The sequence below is a fragment of the Chrysemys picta genome, chromosome 22 (assembly GCF_011386835.1).
Source record: "Chrysemys picta bellii isolate R12L10 chromosome 22, ASM1138683v2, whole genome shotgun sequence".
In the NCBI taxonomy this organism is placed as follows: domain Eukaryota; kingdom Metazoa; phylum Chordata; order Testudines; family Emydidae; genus Chrysemys; species Chrysemys picta.
The window spans coordinates 9201528-9227761 of record NC_088812.1 but is presented as its reverse complement, the minus strand read 5'-3'; the positions used below and the strand labels follow the sequence as shown (position 1 = coordinate 9227761).

General features: G+C 55.1%; 1 protein-coding gene across 2 annotated transcripts in view; it reads right to left on the bottom strand.

Moving 5' to 3' along the window:
* Positions 1–16253: 16253 nt before the first annotated feature.
* The window catches only part of LOC112061502 (syntaxin-binding protein 2-like), a 28421-nt gene continuing 18440 nt past the window's right edge, over positions 16254–26234 (bottom strand). Inside the window, exons 18-20 of one of the 2 annotated variants that reach the window (XM_065576650.1) lie at positions 25568–25701; positions 17299–17456; positions 16293–16747 (exon numbers count right to left, since the gene is read on the bottom strand). In XM_065576650.1, the coding sequence (XP_065432722.1) occupies positions 16668–16747; positions 17299–17456; positions 25568–25701 (372 nt within the window). In that variant the 3' untranslated portion in view covers positions 16293–16667. Of the gene's footprint in view, positions 16748–17298; positions 17457–25567; positions 25702–26234 lie in introns of both variants that reach the window. The other variant, XR_010594535.1, reaches the window with a different exon arrangement.

Sequence of the window (26234 nt, the reverse complement as noted above, 5' to 3'; positions counted from 1 at the left end):
GTTGCCTGCGTTGTCCTGTTCTGGGGTTAAATGGGGACCTTCCCCAGCTCTCGATGGGGCATCTGTATGTAATGGAAAACCCGCTGGGCTCGCTGCTGGGCTGTGTGCTGGGGGATGGGGAGAGTGCTGTGGCTCAGACCCGTCGAGGGGCTGTCTCTGCGACAGCGTTAATTTGGCCAAGCTCGAGAGCGAGTGGCCCTGCTGCAGTCGAACACGCGAGCTTCTGCATCCCCGCTCGTGTGGATCACTAGGACTCCTGGGAGCACCTCCCGTGGCTCTTAGAGCTGCAGTAAACTGAGCCGCTGGATGGATTTTCCCAGTGACTTGTGGGAGAGCTCGTCTGTCCTCTCTGGCCACCTGGAGGGGAGGGGGGAATCGTGGGATGCCGTTGGAGGACAAGTGGCACTCGAGAGAGGTTGGCCTGTGTCTACCCTACAGAGCAGTTGTCTTAGCAGCTGACGAGTTGGGCTAACTCGCTCTGTAGCCCATAGCCTCTCTCGGGCCAGCTGACTTGTGGGTGGACTGAGGCGACTCGAGTTAAGGGCTGCATCTGAGTTAACCGTGCAGTGAAGACCAGCCCTGAGCATGTATCTAAGCTCTCCCCACCTTGGAGCAGTTGCTTTCAGCTGGGCAAACTGGGACATATTGGGCCTAGATCAAAGATGCTTGCATTGAGCAACAGTGCAAGGGCAGTGTGTGCTTGTCTCCTCCCCTTTGGCTGCCTGAGGGTGCGGCTGAGCTGGGAGTCGCTCTGCCTGGGGTGGCAATTGGACAATCTGCCCCCTGGGTGTGGTGCGGGATTAGTATGTAAACAGCTACCCACCCTACTCTGGCTCTGCTGGGATGAATCAGGGTCCGTGTGAGCCTTGAGGCGGTTGCTGGCATTGGGCAAACTGAGCCACCAGGGCCTCTGACCTCTCGGGACATGCCTGAGTGAGTCCCAGGAGGGATCAAACCGGCGACACCTCCCTTTTGCTTGCACTGCACCTTCCCCGTGCACCCTCTCACTTCCACGCTGTGAGCTGCTGACCTGGGTCCCCTGTAGCAGCTCCAGTGTAACAGGGGATGGGAGGGAGTGGGCCTAGGAATTTAGGACAGGAAGTGAAGATGAAGAAATCCCAGTTGAATTGTGATGGGTATTTCAGGGAGGCAGAATGGAATCACGCCAGGGTTCAATTCTGACTCTTGAGTGACGAGGAAAGGTGGAGGAGATCTCTGGAGAGGCAGCCGGAGCAGAAAATCCCAAAAAGGGTTAAGGGAAAACGGGGCTTTTGCAGACCTCAGGAGTAAAATAGGTGCGTAGCAGAGGTGCATTAAGGCTCGTTGATGGATAGGGAGAAGAAATGAGGGGATACAAATGTCTGGGCAATAAGGAAGTGCGTTAGCTTTCTGTCTAAGGTCCTTATCTGGCTCCGGTTATTATAGTATCCGAGAGCCTCACAACTGGTAAGATATTTATCCTCCAACTCTGCTGGTGAGGCAAGGAAGTGCTATCATCCCCTTCTGTAGCATGGAGAAATTGGTGCACAGACTAAGTGACTTGCCCGAGGTTAGTCTGGGGCAGAGCAGGGAATTGAGAACTTGGGAATCTCCCAAGTCCCAGGCTAGCGCTCTAACCATTGCACCAGCCTCCCTCCATGATGTGAAATATCTGGTTAAATAAAACATGAGGGGTAGGTGGATGCTAGCGAGAGAAATTGGCCGGCTTGGGTGAAACGCTCGGTTCTTGGAGGGAGTTTGGTTGAAAGGCAGGGGAAGAATGCCAGCCTGGCACGGATCTTCCTGAGGCAGAGAGCAGCGATCGCCCTCTGGCAAACCCGCATCACATGAGATTGCTGCTGCCGTCTCTCTGACAGCAATGGCCCGTCCATCGGTAGGACAAACACAAACACACCATCTGGAGGGAGGGGAAAGGATTTTTTGACCCCACATGCTGCCCCTGCCCCGAACTGCAGCCCGTGAGGTATGTGTGGCTTCGAAGTGGTGACCGCTTGCCCCCTCGTATCGCTCTGATTTTCCTGTGGCTTTAAATCTGTCGCCCTCCCAGCCCTGTGCAGGGGCAGATCCCCTGGCCTCGGACCTCCAGCCCCCATGGGGTCAAGCCCTTACCCCCACCCCCCATTGGCTCCCCTGGCCTGCCCACGCCCGTCTATGGAATCCCAGAGGGCTCAGATCCTGGGTGGCCCCCACCCTGGCTGAGAGCGAGTGCCTCTCTCGCCCCCTGCAGTGCCAGGCACAGGGCCCGGGTGGATTGGCCCTGCCGAGGAGCCGTAGGCCGAGCGCAGAGGAGGCCATAGGCTGGGCCAGCAAGATGGAGGCCGGAGGTGAGCCGGGGTGGGGGGGAAGGTCCTGGCGGGATGGGGAATGGGACACATATGAGGACTCTGGGCCTTTCCCCTCCGGGGGGGCTGGTTATTCCCCCGCCCCGGGCCCTGTTCTGCCCCATAGGATATGGGTCACTTCCCTCACTCGTACCCCGTGGTGGCAGGGCAGGGTCTGTTTTTATATGCCTGTGCTGTGCTGTGTTCTAGTGGAGAAGGCTGGTCAGAGGAGGGCACATAGCACGAGGAGCAGGAGATGGGGAAGTTCAAGATGATCCTTAGATCCTGCGCCAGGCAGTTCCACCGTCTTGGACGGGTCCCCAAAGAATTTCTGTCTCTCTCACAGACAAGCTTCACCTGGGTGGTAGAAAGTGCCATGGGACTGGAGGAGTGGGGCTGTCAGCCACAATCCCCATCCCAGAGCTTTCGGCTCTAGGGGCCCAGGCCCAGGGCCTTGAAGAGAAAGAATGAGACTCTAAGATAAGACAGGCCAAAAAAGGGAACAAATTATTGGTGTTGGGCCAAGTGAATTAGAGGCTGGTGGTGCAGAGAAGATTCCTCCATCGCTGTCTGGGGCTGCCCCCAGTTCATGTAATTGATTAGCAGAGACTCACAAGTCTTCCATGACCTCCAGAAGAAGGCAGAATGGCTGATCTCCCCTCCCAAGGCATTGATCTGGTGTGGATGCTGCCAGGGAAGTACAGTGGGGGAGGGGTGTCGCAGGTCAGGGCAACTGCCCCTGTATTTGCCCCTCATGGTCCAGCCAGGGAAACCACTTTAGGCTTCTGGCCCCCAGTCATCACCTCTCTTGGGCGGATACCTGCGTCTCTCTCCTCCCTGCCCGGAGGATTTCCAGGATGCACAGCTCCCTGCCTACACTGTGAGTTCCCCAGCAATTCAGACCCCCTCAGCCGGCCTGCTTTGCCCTCCTTCCTCAGAGGCTACAAACAGCCCAGTCTCCCACGGCTATAAGGTATCACACAGCTGTTAGCAAGCACATGGATTCTTAAGGTAAAAGCATTGCAGGGAAACCCTCTTAAAACCCAGCAGAGAACCTACACACCTGCTAATAAGCTTTCCAGAGATCACCCTGCTTCCAATCAGGTAACTCACAGGCAGTGGGTTTCTCCTTGGGGAGCAGCTTCCAGCGGCTGAGGTTTTGCATAAACAGAGGCGTTACATTTGCATATCCCTCCCCCTAGAAATTTCCTGGGAAACGTACTTAACTATAAAAGGTCCAATAGTTTCAGATGGTCCCTCAAAGCCCATAACGCTTCCCTAGGTTTCCATTGTAGACGTCACATACAGTCCCACAATAATACATAACCGCCTGCCTTTGTAATGCAATGAACTCCTAAGCTACTTAAACTTAGTTCTGTAAGGTATGGCCAGGATTGTGCAGGAAATCATCTTATCTGTCCTGTGTCCATGCAAGGATCCCCCTCCCTCCCACCCACCTGGGGCTGGACTTGATGGCGGGAGACAGTGGCTGGTGAGCCAAGCCTGTTTCTATAAATAATCCAGAGAGAGTAGGAGACAAAGTGAAAGTCGATCAGACAGACTGAGCCGCGGCTCCTGCGTGCAGCTGGGGGAAGCAGATGTGAATTCAGCTCCCCTCTGTGGGGCTCCACGGGTGATGGGGTGTGGGGACGAGAGGGTGAAGGGGGTGTGGGCGGGGGTAGTTAGCCAGCAAATAGCTGATCCCCAGAACCCTTTCAGGGCTGCCCTGCCCCATCCTATGGAATCAGGGGAATCACCATAATCTTGGTCTCCTTCCCTCCAGCAGTGAATCAGTCACGTCTGTAGCATGTTGTCCTGCTTCGCTGGTGCATTTCAGGCCCTCGCCTGGCCTATTTCTCAGCCCTTTCTTTAAGGCAGGAACCGGACTGGAGCACCGTGGTGCCGGGTTTCCACAGAAGTGTTGCTATTTAGTGGGGGGCTGGGAGCTAGGGCCCTGGGGTTCTCTCCCCAACTCTGGGACAGGAGTGGGTTGTAGTGGTGAGAGTGGGGCGGCAGGGAGTTGACTCCTGGGTTGTGCATCCGTGACCCCAAGAACTGCAGCACCCAGATCTGGATCTAGGCTTTTAGCTTGTCCCCTCCCTGGCATCTGAGCACCAGTGATCCCTGGGGGAGGAAATTAACTTTATACACCTCCGGTGTGGGGGAGACTTGCCTGTGATGGTGGGGGCCAGGGTGAGCTCTGGGTTCAAAGCCACTCCCTGCTGCTGCTCTGTGCTTGGCCTCCCTGCTGCAGCCATTCAAATCCCGTGGGCTAAATCTATTAAGAGCTGCGGGACTTGTCCCTGTCGGGAGCAGCGGGAGGCAGCGAAGATACAAGGGGCTCTCGGTGCTAAATATCCCTCCAGATGCTGCAGATTGGTCCAATCCCCATCCCCCTCCCCTGGTTCTGGGATCTGGCAGCAAGGACAGGGAGCCCGGTTGGTGAAGGAAGGATCACCTGGTTGGATGCCGGAGAGCCGGGCACTTGCTTCTTCCCCGGGTGCTGCTGTGGAGGCTGCGGCTGGTCGTTTTAACACCTTTGTGGGCAAAGCCCAACTGGGGTTTGCGACTTTCACGGCTTTTGTGTGTGTGTGTGTGTGTGTGTGTGTGTGTGTGTGTGTTTGGAGTACCCCCTGTGGGCTGTTGGTGTCATTGGTGCGTGCTGCCTGCATGGTTGAGAGAAGGCTACACCTCTGCCCTTTGAGCTAAGGGGGAATCTCCTCCCCCTTCACCCCTTTTGCTGGCAGTAGTAGTAGATCCTGTATCCTCCCATTAGGGCAAGATGATCCACGCTTCTTAACGTCATTTGACTGGAGGGTTATACGAGTCTCTCCTTGTGGGGTGCAAGTTGTGTGTTGCGGGGCGTGGAACAGGCACCCCCGACTGCCATGTTCAGCGGGGGCAGGGGGTTTGAGGCACAAGTGCGCCCCTTTGGTAGGCGCTGGGAGCTGCATTAGCCCTCCCTGACGGCACTGTTCAGTGTGTCCAGGGACAGGCCCGGAGGTGGGGGTGTTGCAGGAGCGCCGCTGTGTGGACCTCTCTCTAGCCAATCCCCAGCTGAGCCGCCCTTTGTGGCCAATCAGGCACCGCCATCCCGCTGATACACTCAAAATCCCCACCCCCTTTTGTGACTGCATGCCTCTTCGCTGAGCAGGGGGTTGGTGGGGCTGAAAGGGGAGCTCTGTCCACCAGGCTGGGTGCCCCACCCCTCCTGACTCCTCACGCTGCTCCCTTTCTGTTTCCCTTACAGGGAAGGAGTTCCTAGCCAAAGCCAAAGAAGACTTCCTCAAGAAATGGGAGAACCCCTCCCAGGTACTGTGCCCCCAACCCAGATCACCCCTCAGCCCCGCAATCGAGGCCCCTGCAGCCCCAGGCTGATTACTCTGCAATCACCCCCTGGATCTCTTTCCCCATCACTGAGCCACTTTGCCACACTGCCTCCGCTGAGGGTCTGGGGTTATTTTTGCTCCTGGGGGGCGGGACTCAGTGCTCTTCTTCCCCCCAACCCCAATCCCCAATCTGCCCTCTGGTAAGTGGAGGGCCAGGAATAATGGAGGTTCAACTCCTATCTGCTGGGGGAGGGGAACACTAACCATGTGGGTCTCCTCCTGATCCAGCCTGTCTCCGCCTCCCCCATTCTCCTCCCAAGGCTCCAGCGTGGTCGTCCAGCGTAGCACCAGATTGGCTGCCAGGGACCCTGTTCAAAGGGCCTCCATTTGCTGTCTCTCCCCACTGCAGGGTAGGATTTCTTTTTCATTTTCGTGTCACTAAAAAACTTCTGATGGAGCCATATTGGTCTCTTACTATTCTTCCTGTCTTTCCTTTGCATTGCCAGTTGTGCCTTTAATATTGTCTCCTTGAGAAACTGCCAGCTTTCCTGAACTCCTTTATGCCTTAGATTTTTTTCTCCTGGGTGGCTACCGACTAATTCTCTGAGTATGTTAAAGTCTGCTTTTTCTAGTCCTTCTTCTTATTCTCACTCCTTCCTTTCCTTAGAATCATGAAATCTATCATTCATGATCACTTTCACCCAAATCACCTTCCACCTTCACAACCAGCTCCTCCCTGTTGGTCAGAATCAAGTCTAAAATGGCTGTCCCCCTGGTTACTTCCTCCATTTTCTGACACAAAGCATTGTCCCCAGTATATTTCAGGAACTTATTGGATAATTAGATGTCTGGGTAGGTAAAGTCCCCTATTATTATCAGGATTTGTGTTTTGGATATTTCTGTTATTTGTTCTAGAAATGCCTCATCTCCCTCCTCTTCCTGATTTGGTGGTGTCATAACTATAAAGGGAAAGGTAACAGCCCTCCTGTGTACAATACTGTAGAATCCCTCCTGGCCAGAGACTCCAAAGTCCTTTTGCCTGTAAAGGGTTATGAAGCTCAGGTAACCTGGCTGACACCTGACCCAAAGGACCAATAAGGGGACAAGATACTTTCATATCTTGGTGGGGGGGAAGGCTTTTGTTTGTGCTCTTTGTTTTGGTGGTTGTTCGCTCTTGGGACTAAGAGGGGCCAGATGTCAATCCATGCTCTCCAAATCTTTCTGAACAAGTCTCTCATATTCCAAACTTGTAAGTACAGCCAGGCAAGGCGTGTTAGTTTTATCTTTGTTTTCTCGACTTGTAAATGTTCCTTTTGCTAGAGTGTTTACCTCTGTTTGCTGTAACTTTGAACCTAAGGCTAGAGGGGGTTCCTCTGGGCTCTTTAAGTTTGATTACCCTGTAAAGTTATTGTCCATCCTGATTTTACAGAGATGATTTCACCTTTCTTTCTTTAATTAAAAGCCTTCTTTTTAAGAACCTGACTGATTTTTCCTTGTTCTAAGATCCAAGGGGATTGATCTGGACTCACCAGGAATTGGTGGGGGGAAAGGGAAGGGGCGGGAATGATTAATTCCTCCTTGTTTTAAGATCCAAGGGGTTTTGGATCAGTGTTCACCAGGGAATTGGTGGAAGAGTCTCTCAAGGCTACCCAGGGAAGGGACTTAGCACATTGGGAGTGGTGGCAGCAAAAGCAGATCTAAGCTGGTAGAGAAGCTTAGAGGTTTTCATGCAGGTCCCTACATCTGTACCCTAAAGTTCAGAGTGGGGAAGGAACCTTGACAAGTGGTATGTAATAGACCCCTACCAGGACATCACCCCTGTTTTTTCCCTCTTTTACCTTTACTCAGAGACTTTCAACTGGTCTGCTTCTCACCTCCTTCCAGACCTCAGAACAAGTGTACAATGCAATACTTCCTCTTTTTTTTCCTGCCTGTCCTTCCTGAACAAGCTATAGGCCTCTATACCAATATTCCAGTCATGAGATTGAACCCATCAAGTATCTGTGATGCCAGTTAAGCTGAGTTATGACTTATGTACTAAAACTCCCAGTTCTTACTGTTTATTCCCCATTATTATCACTCCTTGCATTTGTGTATAGACATCTAAGATGTTAAGCAGATGCCCCCATAGATTTCCCTCTTGTTTCTCCTATAATTCGACTGCAATTTTCCACATCTACTTCTCCTCAAATATCTAGTCCTCTATTAAGGTCACGTTTTTTTACCTGGTGGCTTTTTTCACCTGCCCCCTCTGAACTTAGTTTTAAGCTCTTCTCATAAGGTTGGTGAGTCAGTGCATGAAGATGTTCTTCTCCTTCTTGGTCAGACGGACCCCATCTCTTCCAAGCAAACCTCCTTCCTGCAATAGCAGCCCATGGTAGAGGAAGTCAAACCCTCCCATAGACCCATCTTCATAACCCTATTATGTGGACATACCTACCATAGAGTGTGTATTGAGCAAAAAGAACACTCAGTGCAGGAGACTGAGTTAAACTGCCGGTGTGAAGTTCACATACTTCCATTTTCAGTGACTAATCTCTTAAGCCAGTGGGGAGGGCCACGGTACAAAAGTATTTCTGTAGATCAGCATGTGATTATTTGTATTGCAGTACTGCCTCATAGTCCCAGTCACAGACCAGGATCCCATTGTGCTAGGTCCTGTACAAACATAGAACAAGATGGTCCTTAACTGTCATTAATGAACACATATTAACAGCACAACAAACAGACAAGAGGATAATAAAGCAAGCAAAAAAGCCCCCTTTGACCAGGTACCAGCATAAAACTAATATATTGCTACATATTTAGGGAATGTAAGGGCAGTTCACAGTCTGTTCCTCATGCTCCCAGGTCTCCTGCCCAGGCCCTAGTTGTGCTGCAGGGATGCTGCGGGTCGGACACTTGCTCTGGTGGTGGCCACATGCCCTCTGGCTTTAGGTGTCAGGACCCTTGTTCCCAGGGTCAGTCCCCTGTCAGGGTTATGATCCCCCTCCAAGTGTGGCCTGCAAGGCCTCTTGGCTGGGGGTATCTCTCTGTGCTGCACCCGGTGTCCAGGTTCCCCCCTCGCTCCCCACAGTGCTCACTGCTCACACACACACACACACACACACACACACACACACGCACAGTTTCAGTAAGGGGCCAAGAGTAACCTTACACAAAACTGGGGCCGTACCGCTAACCCTGTAGATCTGAGACACAGTCCTTCCAACGTGAGGAGACATTAATGGGATGGAGACGTAGAATCATAGAAGATCAGCGTTGGAAGGGACTTCAGGAGATCATCTAGTCCAACTCCCTGCTCAAAGCAGAACCAATCTCCAACTAAATCATGCCAGCCAGGCCTTTGTCAAGCTGGGCTTTAAAAACCTCTAAGGATGGAAATTCCACCACCTCCACAGGTAACCCATTCCAGTGCTTCAACACCCGCCTAGTGAAATAACTTTTTCCTAATATCCAACCTAGACCTCCTCCACTGCAACTTGAGACCATTGCTCCTTGTTCTGTCACCTGCCACCACTGAGATCAGACTAGCTCCAAGCTCTTTGGAACCCCCTTTCAGGAAGTTGAAGGCTGCTATCAAATCCCCCCCTCACTCTTCTCTTCTGCAGACTAAATAAGCCCAGTTCCCTCAGCCTCTCCTCGTAAGTCATGTGTCCCAGCCCCCTAATCATTTTCGTTGACCTCCACTGGACTCTCTCCAATTTGTCCACATCCTTTCTGTAGTGGGGGGCCTCAAAACTGGATGCAATATTCCAGATGTGGCCTAACCAGTGCCAAATACAGGGGAATAATCACTTCCCTCGATCCGCTGGCAATGCTCCTACGAATGCAGCCCAATATGCTGTTAGCCTTCTTGGCAACAAGGGCACACTGCTGACTCATATCCAGCTTCTCGTCCACTGTAATCCCCAGGCCCTTTTCTGCAGAACTGCTGCTTAGCCAGTCAGTCCCCAGCCTGTAGCAGTGCCTGGGATTCTTCTGTCCTAAGTGCAGGACTCCTAAGTGATTTCCTAGGCACCGAGTGTGAGGCTGACAGGCCAAGAGCCAGCCCTTGTCCTGGCTGCAGGCATTAGCTAAGAACCAATGGCCTCAGAGCTGGAGATCAGACCAGGTTAGTTTTGCTCAAAATAAGGATTAGTCTTAGAAGAATGTGTTCAGTGTAGACTCTGTGAAATGCTTGTTTGTTGCTGCTGCATCAATCTCACTGGTAATGTCTGTATCCCAATTCATAAGATAAGTTTCAGTGTTTGCTCTGAAACTGGAAGCCCTCACAGTGAGGAGAGAAACATTACCAGGCGTGAAATACTAGTTTGCCGCAGGAGCTGTCATCTTCTGGCCAGCAAAAGAAGGCCCATAGACACCAGACAAACTGTTGTGGAACATCAGAAGACAAAAGACTTTTTTTATTGCTCTGCCCCCCCATCCGCCAAAGAAGGGATGTGCACATGGACTTGTCCCATCACCTTGAACTGTGGGGGAAGGGAATAAAAATCCCTGACAAGAAGAAACACCACCTTTGTGTCTGTTTGAACTCTGAAGGGCCGGAGACTTGAAACTGAAGCCAGAGATCCCCAGGGACTGCCTCCTGGGGTGCCCTGAAAGATGTTTTGAATTGACAGATCATGACGATTCTGTCACTCTCAGGAGTTAGATGGTAACTCATTGGTAGTACATGTTCACTTGCTTTGACCTGTAAATGACACTCTTAGTCACCCATTTATTTATCTTTTGCATAAGGCGGGAATCCTTTATCCATCTGGGTCCTCTCCCCCCGCCCCCAATTGAAAAGGACTAGGTTAAAGATGGATTCCAGTTCAGGTGACATGATCACATGTTACTGTAAGACCCCAAGCCTTCATTCCTCCCAGCCTGACTTACAGCAAGACTTGCCTGCAAACAGAGCCATCCACAGTCAATTGTCCTGCTTGATGGGAGCCATCAAGATTCCAGACAACCATTAATGGCCCACACTTTGCATAATTATAATAGACCCTCAGAGTGATATTTCATATTTCTAGTTTCAGATACAAGAGTGGTACATTTATACAAATAAGATGACCACACTCAGTGATTATAAGCTTTGTAATGATACCTTACAAGAGACCTTTTGCATGAAGCATATTCCAGTTACATTATATTCACTCATTAGCATATTTTTATAAAATCATATAGAGTGCAACGTCACAGCCCCCCATTCCCACCAGCCCCCAAGGCTGGGACCGGCACAGTGATCAGCTCCCCCAGGCCCACAGCTTGGGCTGACACGTGCAACCCTCTCCTGCTGTCCTCACCGGCGCCTGGGGCAGAGCGTGGCAGAGCCAGGGCAGCATCCTGCCCTCTGCCCTGGGAGGACCTGGAGGCTGGGCCTGTTTGCCGGCCCCACCCTCCGGCCTGGCACCGACCAGGCCCAGGGCCGGCTGCCTCAGGCCTGCACCCCCCTCATGCTTCTGGGGGCAGGCTGAGGGGTACAGCGTGTGTGGCTGGGGTCCCCCTTGCTCAAGGTGCAGGCCCGGGGTGCACACGGAGCCCCGGTGGCAGCCCAGCTGTAAGGGCAGCCATGGTGGGAGCTGGTGAGCCCACAGTTGGGCAGGTGTCTCTGCTGGAGCGTTTTAATTCCGCGCCCCCAATCCGCCGCCCACCCGCCTGGCAGCCACGGAGCAATTATCCAAATGGCTGTTAATTGGGGCTGATAATTCCCCATGGGGATCAGGGACGGAAAGCTCCGCAGCAGAGCAGATTGGGGCTGGGCCCGAGCAGCAGACCGGAGGTGCCAGGGTCTCTCGCCCCGGCCACAGCAGGCACGCAGCGCTGGCAGGGCTCATTTGCCCAGCAGGGAGAGAGGAGCTGGCCCAGGGGGCAGGGGAAACAGGGCCTGCTGGGCTCGAAGGGACTGACCTGTTCCGGGGCACATTCCCCAGCAGGCTGCGTGTGCAATTATTAGCAGGGGTATGAGGGGAGAGGAGGATGGCTAGAGTGGGGGGAGGCGGGGAGGCAGGACTCCCGGGTTCTGTGCTGAGCTCTGGGAGGGGAGTAGGGTCTAGGGGTTAGATCAGGGGCTCGGAAGCAGGACTCCTGGGTTCCATGCCCGGCTCTCTCCCCAAATCCATGTGAGTCACTCCTGCTCTGGGTGCCTGTTATTGAGGTTTCATGTCATTTTTCTCTCTCTGCCTGTCTCCCAGCCAGGGCAGCCCCCAGCTGGGCTGGGAAGCAGCCGCCTGCCCTCCCCACCCCTCCCGTGAACCAGCCAGGGGCACTGGGCTTGAAGGGGTGCTAGGCTAACGTGGCCTAGGCCAGACCCAAATGAGCTAGCCAAAAACTCCAAAGGTAATAACAGAATGTTTTTTAAGTATATCAGAAGCAGGAAGCCTGCTAAACAACCAGTGGGGCCCCTTGATGATTGAGATACAAAAGGAGGCTTAAAGACGATAAAGTCATTGCGGAGAAACTAAATGGATTCTTTGCTTCAGTCTTCACAGCTAAGGATATTAGGGAGATTCCCAAACCTGAGCCGGCTTTTGTAGGTGACAAATCTGAGGAACTGTCACAGATTGAAGTGTCACTAGAGGAGGTTTGGGAATTAATTGATAAACTTAACATTAACAAGTCACCGGGACCAGATGGCATTCACCCAAGAGTTCTGAAAGAACTCAAATGTGAAGTTGCGGAACTATTAACTAAGGTTTGTAACCTGTCCTTTAAATCGGCTTCTGTACCCAATGACTGGAAGTTAGCTAATGTAACACCAATATTTAAAAAGGGCTCTAGAGGTGATCCCGGCAATTACAGACCGGTAAGTCTAACATCGGTACCGGGCAAATTAGTCGAAACAATAGTTAAGAATAAAATTGTCAGACACATAGAAAAACATAAACTGTTGAGCAATAGTCAACATGGTTTCTGTAAAGGGAAATCGTGTCTTACTAATCTATTAGTTCTTTGAAGGGGTCAACAAACATGTGGACAAGGGGGATCCAGTGGACATAGTGTACTTAGATTTCCAGAAAGCCTTTGACAAGGTCCCTCACCAAAGGCTCTTACGTAAATTAAGTTGTCAAGGGATAAAAGGGAAGGTCCTTTCATGGATTGAGAACTGGTTAAAAGACCGGGAACAAAGGATAGGAATTAATGGTAAATTCTCAGAATGGAGAGGGGTAACTAGTGGTGTTCCCCAAGGGTCAGTCCTCAGACCAATCCTATTCAACTTATTTATAAATGATCTGGAGAAAGGGGTAAACAGTGAGGTGGCAAAGTTTGCAGATGATACTAAACTGCTCAAGATAGTTAAGACCAAAGCAGACTGTGATGAACTTCAAAAAGATCTCACAAAACTAAGTGATTGGGTAACAAAATGTCAAATGAAATTTAATGTGGATAAATGTAAAGTAATGCACATTGGAAAAAATAACCCCAACTATACATACAATATGATGGGGCTAATTTAGCTACAACAAGTCAGGAAAAAGATCTTGGAGTCATCGTGGATAGTTCTCTGAAGATGTCCGCGCAGTGTGCAGAGGCGGTCAAAAAAGCAAACAGGATGTTAGGGATCATTAAAAAGGGGATAGAGAATAAGACTAAGACTATATTATTGCCCTTATATAAATCGATGGTACGCCCACATCTCAAATACTGCGTACAGATGTGGTCTCCTCATCTAAAAAAAGATATACTGGCACTAGAAAAGGTTCAGAAAAGGGCAACTAAAATGATTAGGGGTTTGGAACGGGTCCCATCTGAGGAGAGATTAAAGAGGCTAGGACTCTTCAGCTTGGAAAAGAGGAGACTAAGGGGGGATATGATAGAGGTATATAAAATCATGAGTGATGTGGAGAAAGTGGATAAGGAAAATTTATTTACTTATTCCCATAATACAAGAACTAGGGCTCACCAAATGAAATTAATAGGCAGCAGGTTTAAAACAAATACAAGGAAGTTCTTTTCACGCAGCGCACAGTCAACTTGTGGAACTCCTTACCTGAGGAGGTTGTGAAGGCTAGGACTATAACAGGGTTTAAAAGAGAACTGGATAAATTCATGGTGGTTAAGTCCATTAATGGCTATTAGCCAGGATGGGTAAGGAATGGTGTCCCTAGCCTCTGTTTGTCAGAGGATGGAGATTGATGGCAGGAGAGAGATCATTTGATCATTGCCGGTTGGTCCACTCCCTCTGGGGCACCTGGCATTGGCCACTGTCGGTAGACAGGATACTGGGCTAGATGGACCTTTGGTCTGACCCGGTACGGCCGTTCTTATGTTCTTATGGTCACAAACAGGGCGTACCCAGCCAGGCCATCCCTGCGCCAATCCTGGCTCAGCCCAGGCCCCAACCCATGGCTGCATGGCCAAGTCAGTGCCCTCCAGCCCCCGCCCTCCCCAACTGCCTGCAATAGCAGTGCTGCCCTCCCCCCCACGCTGGCCTGGCTGGGACACTGCAGGTCTGGAGGGATGGGGAGGGTGGGGGGGAGGTCACAGGCAACCAGAGCCACTCAGTGACTCTGTGCATCACCAAAATCTCCCGGGACCTGGGTAAGGCGGGTTTGGTCCTTGGCATAGCACAGCTCACAGGCCTGAAGCCTCCCTCCCACCTTGTGGGGTGCATGACTATGTGCCTCCGGGGCACCAAGGGAGCAGGGGATGGGTTGGGAGAGGGCAGGAGGGGCCATGGACTGTGCGCAGGTTGAGAGGAGAAGTTAGACAACCCCCAACCCTCATGAGTCATGGGTCTGATCCCCCGCCACGGTCACCCCTGGTCTGGGCCCTGATCCCCCATACCCCTCCGGGACCTGGGGCAGGTCCTTGACCTGGCACTGGTCTCTGTCTCCAGCTGGTGGGGGGTGGGGTGGGGTGGGATTGCTGATGGCGCTAACCCCCATGCCCAGCGACTAGAGGCAGGGCGAGTCTCCGAGCTGAGCCGGGGGAGCAGGCTGCGGGAAGGGTAGGAGAATGGGGCTCTCACAGCCCCTCCTTGTCTCCTTTCACCCTCCAGTGGGGGGGGGGGGGTTTGGGGACACTGTCACTGCACCCCCAGCTGCTGGCACAGGCTAGAGGGTGCCAGAGGGGAGGCCTGGCCTGGCCGGCGAGAGGAGCCTACAGCAGGTGCTCACACAATGCAGGTGCCAGCGCAGGAACAGGGCCCCAAGGGCTGGGGGCCAGCAGCAGCCGGGGTGGCGGGACCCTGGGCAGCTCTAGGCACAGGAGGATGGAGGAGGTGGGGGTTGGGGCAAAGGCCAGGCCCTAGAGGGGGAGCAAGGAGGCAGGTGTTCTGTCCCAGATCTGAGCGGGAAGCGGGGGCTAGTGCTTAGAGCGGGAGCTGGGACGCAGGGGGCTGGGTTCCAGCGCTGATTATGGGAGGGGCAGGGGCTGGGTGGGTATTGTTCTCTGTGGGGGCCCTGGTGCTCGCTCAGTGCCTGCCCCAACCCCACACTTGATGGGGACCCTATAGCTGCTTGTGGGAACTCCTGGGGCTCCGTGCTGGTCCCTCTGGCACACGGACCAGAGAGGCAGAACAAGGGAGTCGGGGCAGCGAGACATGGGGAACTGTGTAGGTTCTGGGGCACGGCTGGGTGAGCCAGCACTGTACCAGCAGGGGACGTCCACAGGCCAGAGCAGAGCTGCCCCCAGGCCCTGGTCCAACACTCCAGCTACTGCCCCACCCTCCTCCTGGGGGCGGAAGGTTGGGAGGGGGCAGGGCTGGCCGGGTGACTCGGAGCCAGGGACCTGGAGCAGGGCCAGAGGGGGAGCTGGGGAGATCCCGCTCCCTGGCACCATGGGCCCTCAGCCTCACACCCCGCCCCGTCCCCTCCCTTCCCCTTCCCCGCCTGTGAACAGCAGCAAAGGCCTCGGCCAGCCTTTGGCATCGCACTTTCCTGGCCCAGGAACAAGCCCAGTAGGGCAGGAGCAGGGGCAGGGGCAGGGCCAGCACTGACTGTGTGATAATGGGGTGGGAGGCTCAGAGCAGAGAAAACATAGACACAGACACACACACAGAGTCCTCTTTACCACCCTGGGAGGTCACTCCCGGTAAATGAGTCACTGCTTTACCTGGGGTCACTCCGGCCAGCGCTTCCCCAGCACAGCCCGGCTGGCGGGCACGAGGGAGGGGACCTCTAGGGCCCGTGGGATGCAGGGGGTGAGGCTTGGCTCAGGGCTTGGTCAGACCCACGGGGGCTGGAGCTGGCTGCCTCAGCTGGAGCTGGGGCTCCAGGTGCCCGGGGGTGACTCTGATACCCAGGGAAAGGCACTGGGGAGGTGTCTGCCACTGGGCAGGGGCATTTGATCCAGGCCCATCGGGGCGGCAAACCCGTCCTGCGGGGCCCTAGATGCAGCCTGGCTCTGCCCTGCTGCTGCTGCCCAACCCTGGACACGCCTCCTATGCAGTCCTGGCTCCACCCCCACTTACTTGGGCACCTGACTGCAACTCCTCCTAGGACCCCTCCCCCCTTCTGGAGCCGAGGTTCCCACCGAGAGGCCAGGGTGCCAGGCTGTGCTGGGAGGGGTGCAGGGAGCCAGGGCTGGGCCAGCACCCCAAGGCGGTGAAGGGGGATGAGATGGGGGCAGAAAGGGGGTTCTCTTTAACCCTTTGCAGACTGGACAGACACAGCCTGGGGCTCAGTGGCTGGATCACATCCCCCCAAAGCCAGTCGCTGGTAGCAGCCTCTGTGCGCCCCCCATCGCTGGCAGAGGGGTGACAGGAGGGGGAGGGGCTGTGCCTTGGGTCCCAGGGAGGGGAGTTAGGAATGGCTGAGGCTGTACATAACAGAGTCTGACTCTTCCCCTATCCCATCAGTGGGGCGGTGGCCATGGGGCACAGAGGGCCACAACCCTAGACGGGAGCCTGGCCTGCCCCCTGCCCTAACAGCCAAGCAGCCTGGGGGTCCCGTCCCCTCTCCCGTCCCTCCCCAAGAACCGACAGCGCTGCCAAGAGTAGGGGGGAAGGTGCTTTATTGCGAAGAGCAGGTGGCTCTGGGGGCAGCGAGCTGTGGGGGGCAGAGTCTCTGCGGGGAGGGGGCTGCTTCTAGACCTCCTCAGGGGCCTTCCGGTTGAGGGTTTGGACGTCATCCAGGAAGCTCTTGGGGGTTAGGATGTGACTGGAACCTGTGGGGGAGAGAGGTGGTTGGCAGCGGTGGGCACAGTGGGGTGGGCATGAGGCTGGCATCACCATCTCCCCCATCCTTGCAGCTGGACCCTGCTCTAGTGCAGGGGGGGAGGGGCTGTCTCCTGCCCCCCGCGGCCTGGCACCGCACCCCTCGTGCCGCTGTACCCTGCACGGCCAGGCAAGAATCCACGCACTGACAGCGTTCCTCACCCTTGGGTCTTAGAGGGGTGTGTGCAGGGGGTGAGCCATATCCCTATGGGTGTTACTGGGGGTGTCTGACTGGACCCCCACACATGGTCCCTGGGAAAGGAGAGGCCTGGGGAGCCAGGGGCCAGGAGATCAGGTGTCTAGATACAGGCCATGCGTGGCTGAGGCAGGTGGGGCAAGCGCATCTGTTCCCAGGCCCCCGGGTGCGGGAGGACAGAGGGTGGCAGGGGCGCCCTGTGGGTGCTAGGCAGGCAGTTCTAGGGTCTCCCCCTCCCAGGGGGTCCCGACTGTCCCTGACCTGGGCATTCCAGCCGCCTCTCCCCCCAGGATTCGCCCCACTCACCGATCACCACCTCCCACTCGCCCTTGGTGGCCCGGGTCACTTCGTAGGCGCAGCGCATCTCAGACATGGTCACCCCACCCATCACGTAGATGATGAGGCGCGGGCCCGTCCGGTACTCGGCTGCTGGCTTGCTCTTGTGCCAATGCCCGAAGCGGGTGCTGGGGGAGAAAGGAGCAGTGTGGATACCAGGGGCTCGCTGAGGGAATGCCAGGTGGAGGGGTGGGCACTGCCCGAAGTGGGGGCTGGAGGGTAAAGGGACTGTGGGGATACCAGGGGCTCGCTGAGGGAAGGCCAGGTGGAGGGGTGGGCACTGCCCGAAGTGGGGGCTGGGGGGTAAAGGGACTGTGTGGATACCAGGGGCTGGCTGAGGTAAGGCCAGCTGGAAGGGCAGGGCCTGGAGGGGGATGGGGGGCAGGCCCTGCCCAAGGCAGTGGGACAGGAGTCCCAAAGGAGGCAAGAGGGAGTAGGGGAGGGAGGCACCTGCCCTGGGCTGGGGGTGCTGTCTAAAGCTCAGCCAGTCCCTCTCCTCCATCCTGAGCCCTGGTGTGTTGCGGGACTGCTGGGGTGCGGGGGACATGGTGAGAGGGGTCCAGGGCTCCAGGCTCTTGGACACCCCTGTGACGTTGTGCAGTCTATATGGTTTGATAATAAGTCAATATAATGTAACTGAGATAGTTTTAGAGAAAATACGGTAATAAGTGAATGTAACGTAAAAGACGGTTACTCACCGTTGTAACTGTTGTTCTTCGAGATGTGTTGCTCATATCCATTCCATTAGGTGTGCGCGCGCCGCGTGCACGATCGTCGGAAAATTTTCTACCCTAGCAACACCGGCGGGTCGGCTGTGGAGCCCCCTAGAGTGGCGCCTTCATGGCGCTGAATATATACCCCAGCCGACCCGGCGCCCCCTCAGTTCCTTCTTGCCGGCTACTCCGACAGTGGGGAAGGGGGGCGGGTTTGGAATGGATATGAGCAACACATCTCGAAGAACAACAGTTACAACGGTGAGTAACCGTCTTTTCTTCTTCGAGTGCTTGCTCATATCCATTCCATTAGGTGACTCCCAAGCCCAACTTAGGTGGTGGGGTCGGAGTGAGACATTGCTGTGTGCAAAACCGCTGATCCGAAGGCAGCATCGTCCCTGGACTGCTGCACTAGTGCATAGTGAGCTGTAAACGTGTGGACTGATGACCAAACCGCCGCTCTACAAATGTCCTGGATCGGAACTTGCGCCAGGAAAGCAGTCGAGGAAGCTTGGGCCCTCGTGGAGTGAGCGGTGAGGTGCGGTGCTGAGACACCTGCCAGGTCATAGCAAGTCCGGATGCAAGACGTAATCCAGGAGGATAGGCGTTGTGAGGAGACCGGTGAGCCTTTCATTCTGTCGGCCACTGCAACGAAGAGTTGCGTCGTCTTTCTAAATTGCCTTGTGCGGTCAATATAGAAGGCCAGGGCCCTGCGTACGTCCAGAGAATGCAAACGTTGATCCTGGCGAGTAGCATGTGGTTTAGGGTGAAAGACCGGGAGAAATATATCCTGGTTGATATGAAATGGAGAAACCACCTTAGGGAGAAAGGCAGGATGTGGACGAAGCTGCACTTTATCCTTATGGAAAACCGTGTAAGGGGGCTCGGATGTAAGCGCCCTGAGTTCAGAAACGCGCCTTGCTGAGGTGATGGCTACGAGGAAGGCTGTCTTCCAGGATAGGTACAAAAGTGAGCAGGTGGCCAGTGGCTCGAATGGAGGACCTGTGAGCTTGGAGAGAACCAGGTTGAGGTCCCACGTCGGAACGGGCTGACGTTGTTGTGGGTACATCCGGTCTAAGCCCTTGAGGAATCTAACGACCATCGGGTTAGAGAATACCGAGGACGCGAGTTCCCCTGGGTGAAAAGCCGATATAGCGGCCAGGTGAACTCTAATTGAAGATATCGCCAACCCCTGCTGTTTTAGGGAGAGGAGATATTCCAATATGAGAGGAATAGGTGCCTGTAACGGGGACGTGGCTCGTTGTTCGCACCAACAGGAGAACCGCTTCCACTTGGCCAGGTACGTGGTCCGTGTTGAGGGCTTCCTACTGCTCAGCAGAATCTGTTGGACAGAGTGCGAGCATTGCTGCTCTGCCTGGGTGAACCATGGAGCAGCCACGCCGTGAGGTGGAGTGATTGCAGGTCGGGGTGACGCAGCCGGCCGTGGTCCTGAGAGATGAGATCCGGACATAATGGAAGCGGGATCGGTGTCTGAACCGAGAGTTCCAACAGCGTGGTGTACCAATGTTGTCTCGGCCACGCTGGAGCGATCAGAATAACCTGTGCCTGGTCTCTGCGCAATTTGAGCAGTACCTTGTGGACCAGAGGAAACGGAGGAAAGGCATAAAACAGGTGGTCTTTCCAGGAAAGGAGAAACGCATCCGAGAGGGAGCCCGGAGCTCGACCTTGCAGGGAGCAGAACACGTGGCACTTCCTGTTGTCTCGAGATGCAAACAGGTCTATCTGGGGAAACCCCCACTTCTGGAAAACGGAATGTATGATGTCCGGACGGATAGACCACTCGTGCGTCTGAAAGGACCTGCTGAGTCGGTCCGCTAAAGTGTTCTGGACTCCAGGGAGGAACGATGCCGTGAGATGGATTGAGTGGGCGATGCAGAAGTCCCACAGGCGAATGGCCTCTTGGCATAGAATTGACGAACGTGCTCCTCCTTGCTTGTTGATGTAAAACATGGCCGTGGTGTTGTCGATGAGAACTAACACACAGCGGCCACGTAGGAGATTGAGAAATGCCTGGCACGCCAGGCGCACCGCCATCAGTTCCCGAACATTGATGTGCAGGGCTAGCTGGGATGCCGTCCACAGGCCCTGGGTATGGTGTTCGTTGAGATGGGCGCCCCAACCCAGAGATGAAGCGTCTGTGACCAGGTGCAAAGAGGGTTGTGGGCCGTGAAATGGCATCCCCTCGCAAACCACCTTGTGATCTAGCCACCAGGTGAGAGAGGTCAGGACCGAGTTCGGGACCGAGACCACCATGTTCAGGCTGTCCCGATGTGGGCGGTATATCGATGACACCCAGGTCTGGAGTGGGCGAAGCCGAAGTCTGGCATGCCTGGTTACGTACGTGCAGGAAGCCATGTGACCCAGCAGGGTAAGGCACGACCTCACCGTGGTGGTTGGGAAGGCCTTGAGCCCTTGAATGAGGCTCGTGATGGTGCAAAAGCGGTTGTCTGGCAGGATGGCTTGTGCACGTCTGGAGTCTAGGACTGCGCCGATGAATTCTATTCTCTGGGTAGGTTCTAGAGTGGATTTGTCCTTGTTGAGTAGGATGCCCAACTAGTTGAATGTGTGCACTATTATGTGGACGTGAGCTCGAACTTGCTCTTTGGTGCGACCGCGTACCAGCCAGTCGTCTAGGTACGGGAACACCTGTATCCCTTGCCGACGAAGGTACGCTGCCACGACAGCCATACATTTCGTGAACACTCTTGGGGCCGAGGATAGGCCGAAGGGAAGGACTGCAAATTGGTAGTGCACCTTGCTTACCACGAATCGCAGGAAGCGTCTGTGAGGCGGGTAAATTGCAATCTGAAAGTATGCGTCTTTCATGTCGAGGACGGCGAACCAGTCTCCAGGATCGAGGGAAGGGATAATGGCCCCCAAAGAGACCATGCGGAACTTCAACTTTACTACGAATTTGTTGAGTCCGCGCAAGTCCAAGATGGGTCGCAGACCTCCTTTGGACTTGGGAATGAGGAAGTAACGGGAATAAAATCCCCTGCCCCTTAACTCCACTGGAACCTCCTCTATGGCCCCCATAGCAAGGAGCGTAGAAACCTCCTGTATAAGAAGTTGCTCGTGAGAAGGGTCCCTGAAGAGGGACGGGGAAGGGGGGGAGGAGGGGGGGATTGAAGAAAATTGGATAGCGTATCCCCTCTCCACCGTGCGAAGGACCCAACGGTCCGAAGTTACAAGGGACCAAGCACGGTGGAAATGGGAAAGGCGATCCCGAAAGGAGGGGGCTGGATCCTGGGGGATGACTGGGGCGCCGTCCTCGACCGCACCTTCAAAAGTTCTGCCTGGGGCCTGAAGGTGGTCTAGGTGGCCCCTGGTTCTGACCGGGTTGAGGGCCGGTCCACCTTCTTCTACCACCTCGCCCTCGCCTCCGGGCCGAGTCCTGTCTCTGACGAGGTGGGGGGTAGAAGCGCTGAGGCTGAGGCCTAAATGGCCTGCGCTGAGGGCCCGCAACATGCATCCCCAGGGAACGCATGATTGTCCTGGAGTCCTTGAGGCTCTGCAGGCGAGAGTCCGTCTTCTCCGAGAACAACCCCTGTCCTTCGAAGGGCAGATCCTGCAGGGTTTGCTGCAGTTCCTGAGGCAAACCCGAAACCTGGAGCCAGGAGATCCTCCGCATAGCGATACCTGAGGCCAGGGTTCTCGCAGCAGAGTCCGCTATGTCCAAGGAGGCCTGTAAGGAGGTCCGAGCCACCTTCTTACCCTCCTCTACCAGGGCTCCAAACTCCTCCCTGGACTCTTGGGGAACCAATTCCTTGAACTTCCCCATAGAGTTCCAGGAGTTAAAGTTGTAGCGGCTCAAGAGCGCCTGCTGGTTAGCCGCTCTAAGTTGCAGCCCTCCGGCTGAATAAACTTTACGGCCAAACAAATCGAGGCGCTTAGCCTCCTTCGATTTGGGCGCTGCGGCCTGCTGACCGTGGCGCTCCCTTGCGTTCACTGATGCCACCACCAGTGAACACGGCTGGGGGTGGGTATACAAGTACCCGTAGTCTTTGGAAGGAACAAAGTATTTCCTTTCCACCCCTCTCGCTGTGGGTGGGATAGAGGCAGGAGTTTGCCATATCGTAGTTGCATTCGCCTGGATCGTGCGGATCAGGGGTAACGCCACCCTCGATGGGGCATCCGCTGCGAGGATATTCACGATGGGGTCCTGCACCTCCACTATCTCCTCCGACTGCAGGTCCATATTACGGGCCACCCTACGCAGGAGGTCCTGGTGAGCCCGAAGATCTATTGGAGGTGGACCTGTGCACGATGTGCCCGCCACTGCCTCATCCGGAGAGGAAGAGGAAGATGCCTCCGGTGGTACAGGATCCAAGGGAGGGTCCTGGTCTCCCTGCTCCTGGGCCGGAGCATCACCTGCGCTTGGGTCCAGGACGTCAGGTGGTGCGGACACGGAAGCCTCCATGCCCCCTGGCGGAGGCCGAGAGATGGTGGACTCCGGGGCCCTTCTAACGGAGTGGCCCGAGCGAGAGGTCGAAGCTATTGGAGCCCCTTGCGCCTGATGGTACGCCCACGGGGTCCAGAACGACCAGTGAGATGGGCCATGAGTATGGTCCTCTGTTATCTCCTGCCAATGGCCCAAGTCCTGTTCCTCGGCTTGCCCCTGAGGGGGATATGCCGATCTCGATAGGTCCTCAGAGGAGCGAGACACCGATCTCGATGGCCATGGCGGTGCCGAGAGCGTCGAGGCGAATCCCGTGGGCTGCGGTGCCGCACGATGCCGGTCCGGAGATGTTCTATCTCTACGCGGTGCCGGCGATCGGTGCCGGGACCGCGACCGGTGCCGATGACCTCGTCGGTGCCGGGAGTCGGATCTGGACCTCGACGATGACCTGGAGTAGGCCCGGTGCCGGGAGCGGCCTCTCGACGTCGAGCGTCGATCGTAGCGGTGCCGAGAACTACGTCTCGATGTTGATCGGTGCCGACGATCATAGCGGTGCCGAGACGTAGAGCGGTGCCGCGACGAAGATCTTGGCCGCGAGTACGACCGGTGCCGAGGTGATATTCGGCGCCGGGACTGCGAGCGGCGTGGGGACCTGCTTCGGGACCTGGACCGGTGCCGTGGTTCCAGCCCTTGCGATGGAGGGCGCATCAAGGCAGGTTTCCCCCTAGACTGGACCGGACGAGTCAACGGTGCCTGCGGTGCCGGTGGTTGAGGCGGTGCCGGCTCCGTGAGAGCTATTAAGTCTCTCGCCGCCGCGAAGGTCTCTGGAGTCGACGGGAGGCATTGTATCACCGCCGGTCTCGGTGGAGACGCTATCTGCACCGGACTCAACGGCCTCGGCGCTGGAGTCGACGGTGCTGGAGGCACCTGTTTCCGGTGCTCCACAGGCGGACGCGGCTCTACCCCCGGCACTGGGGGAGCCGGCGTCTTCGGCACGGAGGTCCCCGTCTTATGGGCTTTTTTATGCCCCGGGGATAATGACCGGCGCCGAGGCACTTGTTGTGCTTGCGGTGCCGACGAGGTCCGGTGCCGGGGAGGCTTGTCCGACGCCACTCGCGTGGTCGGCATGGCCGGTGCCGCCGGGGCACTGCGCACCGAGGTGCTAGGTGCCGGGGCCTGACTCGTTGATGGAGCGTCCGGACTAAGTGCCGCCTCCATAAGGAGTTGCCGGAGCCGAAAGTCCCACTCCTTCTTGGTCCTTGGTCTGAAGGCCTTACAGATCTTGCACTTATGTTTGATGGGACTCTCCCAGGCACTTCAGACAGGAGTCGTGCGGGTCGCTCGTGGGCATAGGCTTAGCGCAGGAGGCGCACTGCTTGAAGCCGGGAGCGTTCGGCATGAGCCCGGCCCCGCGGCCGGGGGAGAAAGGGGGAGACAACCCCCTTAATCCCCTTGAACTATTATAACAACTAGTAACAAATGAACAATTTTTAAAAACTATTTTACTATAAACAACTAGAACTATAACTGTGAATAACTAACTAAGCTAGGGAGAGTGGAGAACAGCTATGCCGCGCTCCACAGTTCCAACGACCGTCAGGGGCGGTAAGAAGGAACTGAGGGGGCGCCGGGTCGGCTGGGGTATATATTCAGCGCCATGAAGGCGCCACTCTAGGGGGCTCCACAGCCGACCCGCCGGTGTTGCTAGGGTAGAAAATTTTCCGACGATCGTGCACGCGGCGCGCGCACACCTAATGGAATGGATATGAGCAAGCACTCGAAGAAGAACTGGGATATGCTTCATTCAAAAGGTCTCTTGTAAGGTATCATTACAAAGCTTATAATCTACTGAGTATGATCATCTGATTTGTATAAATGTACCACTCTTGTATCTAAAACTAGAAATATAAAATGTAACTCTGAGGGCCTATTGTAATTGTGTAAAGTGTGGACCATTAATGATGGTTTGGAATCTTGATGACTCCCATTGTCTGCAGATGGCTGTATTTACCTGTGAGTCTTCCTGTATATGTGTGTGCTGGCAAGTGAGTAATGAAGTCTTGCAGTGACATGTGATCATGTCACCTGAACTGGAATCCATCTTTAACCTGGTGCTTTTCCAGTGAGGGGGGGTGGAAACCCAGAGGGACAAAGAGTTCCCGCCTTATGCAAAAGATATATAAAGGGGGGAGGAGCCATCATGAAGAATCCCCTAGCTAGGGTGACCAGATGTCCCGATTTTATAGGGACAGTCCCGATTTTGGGGGCTTTTTCTTATATAGGCGCCTATTACCCCCCACCCCCTGTCCCGATTTTTTACAGTTGCTATCTGGTCACCCTACCCCTAGCTACCACCTGAGCTGCAACAAGAGCTGTACCAGGGGAAAGAATTGTGCCCAGGCCTGGAAGGTGTCCAGTCTGAGAAAAAACTTACTGAAGCATCTCTGAGGGTGAGACTATCTGTATTCAGTTTGATTAGGCATAGATTTGCGCATTTTATTTTATTTTGCTTGGTGACTTACTTTGTTCTGTCTGTTACTACTTTGAACCACTTAAATCCTACTGTCTGTATTTAATAAAATCACTTTCTATTTAGTAATTCACTCAGAGTATGTATTAATACCTGAGGGAGCAAACAACTGTGCATCTCTCTCTATCAGTGTTATAGAGGGCGAACAATTTATGAGTTTACCCTGTATAAGCTTTATGCAGGGTAAAACGGATTTATTTGGGTTTAGACCCCATTGAGAGTTGAGCATCTGAGTGCTAAAGACAAGCACACTTCTATGAGCTGTTTTCAGGTAAACTTGCAGCTTTGGGACAAGTGATTCAGACCCTGGGTCTGTGTCTGGAGCCAGACGGGAGTGTCTGGTTCAGCAAGACAGGGTGCTGGAGTCCCAAGCTGGCAGGGAAAACAGAAGCAGGGGTAGTCTTTGCACATCTGGTGGCAGCTCCCAAGGGGGTTTCTGTGATCCAACCCGTCACAGTCTCCCCCACAGAGGGCAGGGTCCTGGCCACGCACTCCCAGGCACAGAGGCTCCTACACCCGGGGGGTGGGGGGGTGTCAGGGCTCTACCCCCCACAGCCCAGCCAGGCTCAGCCTTACCTGACAGCAGCCTGGGAGCTGGTGGAAGGGACCGGGTCTGACATGAAGGGGACATCAGCCTGGGAGCTGGTGGTGGGGACCGGGTCTGATATGAAGGGCCACAGTTTGTTGTCCAATTTCTTCTCAATGATGTCCTGGCGGGGGGAGGAGGGGAGAGGACAGGTCAGCAGGGGCCAAGCAGCAGGAACCTTGGACCTGGTGGCCAAGCCAGGCCCCAGAGGGGGGAGGGGCTGGGACGGCTCCTCCCTGAATGATTGACAGTCCCTGGGGGAGCAGCCTGGGGCCCCCTTTCTGGGGGCATGGGAAGCCAGCAAAAAGCACGTTGACTCCTCCCGTGATGCCCCCCCATCTCCCCACCTCCTCCTCAGCTGCTCAGTGCCCTGCTGTGAACTCCACACCCATCCACCGTTATGGGGAGGGCAGAGACCTCCTGCAGCCAGATCCAGGGCCCCTCACTTGGGGGAGGAGGGAGGCAGGGGGCTGCCCTCAGTGCCCCTTCCCTGCTGCGGGCAGATCCAGGCCCTGCCTCTTGCCCCATGAGGTGTGTCCCAGCCATGCAGGGGGCCCAGGCTATGATACATCCTAATACCACATACTAGGGGCTTTTACATTAATCCGCTGCGTTGACTTGTACAGGGAGGCTTAAGGCCTGTCGAGCTGCGGCTAG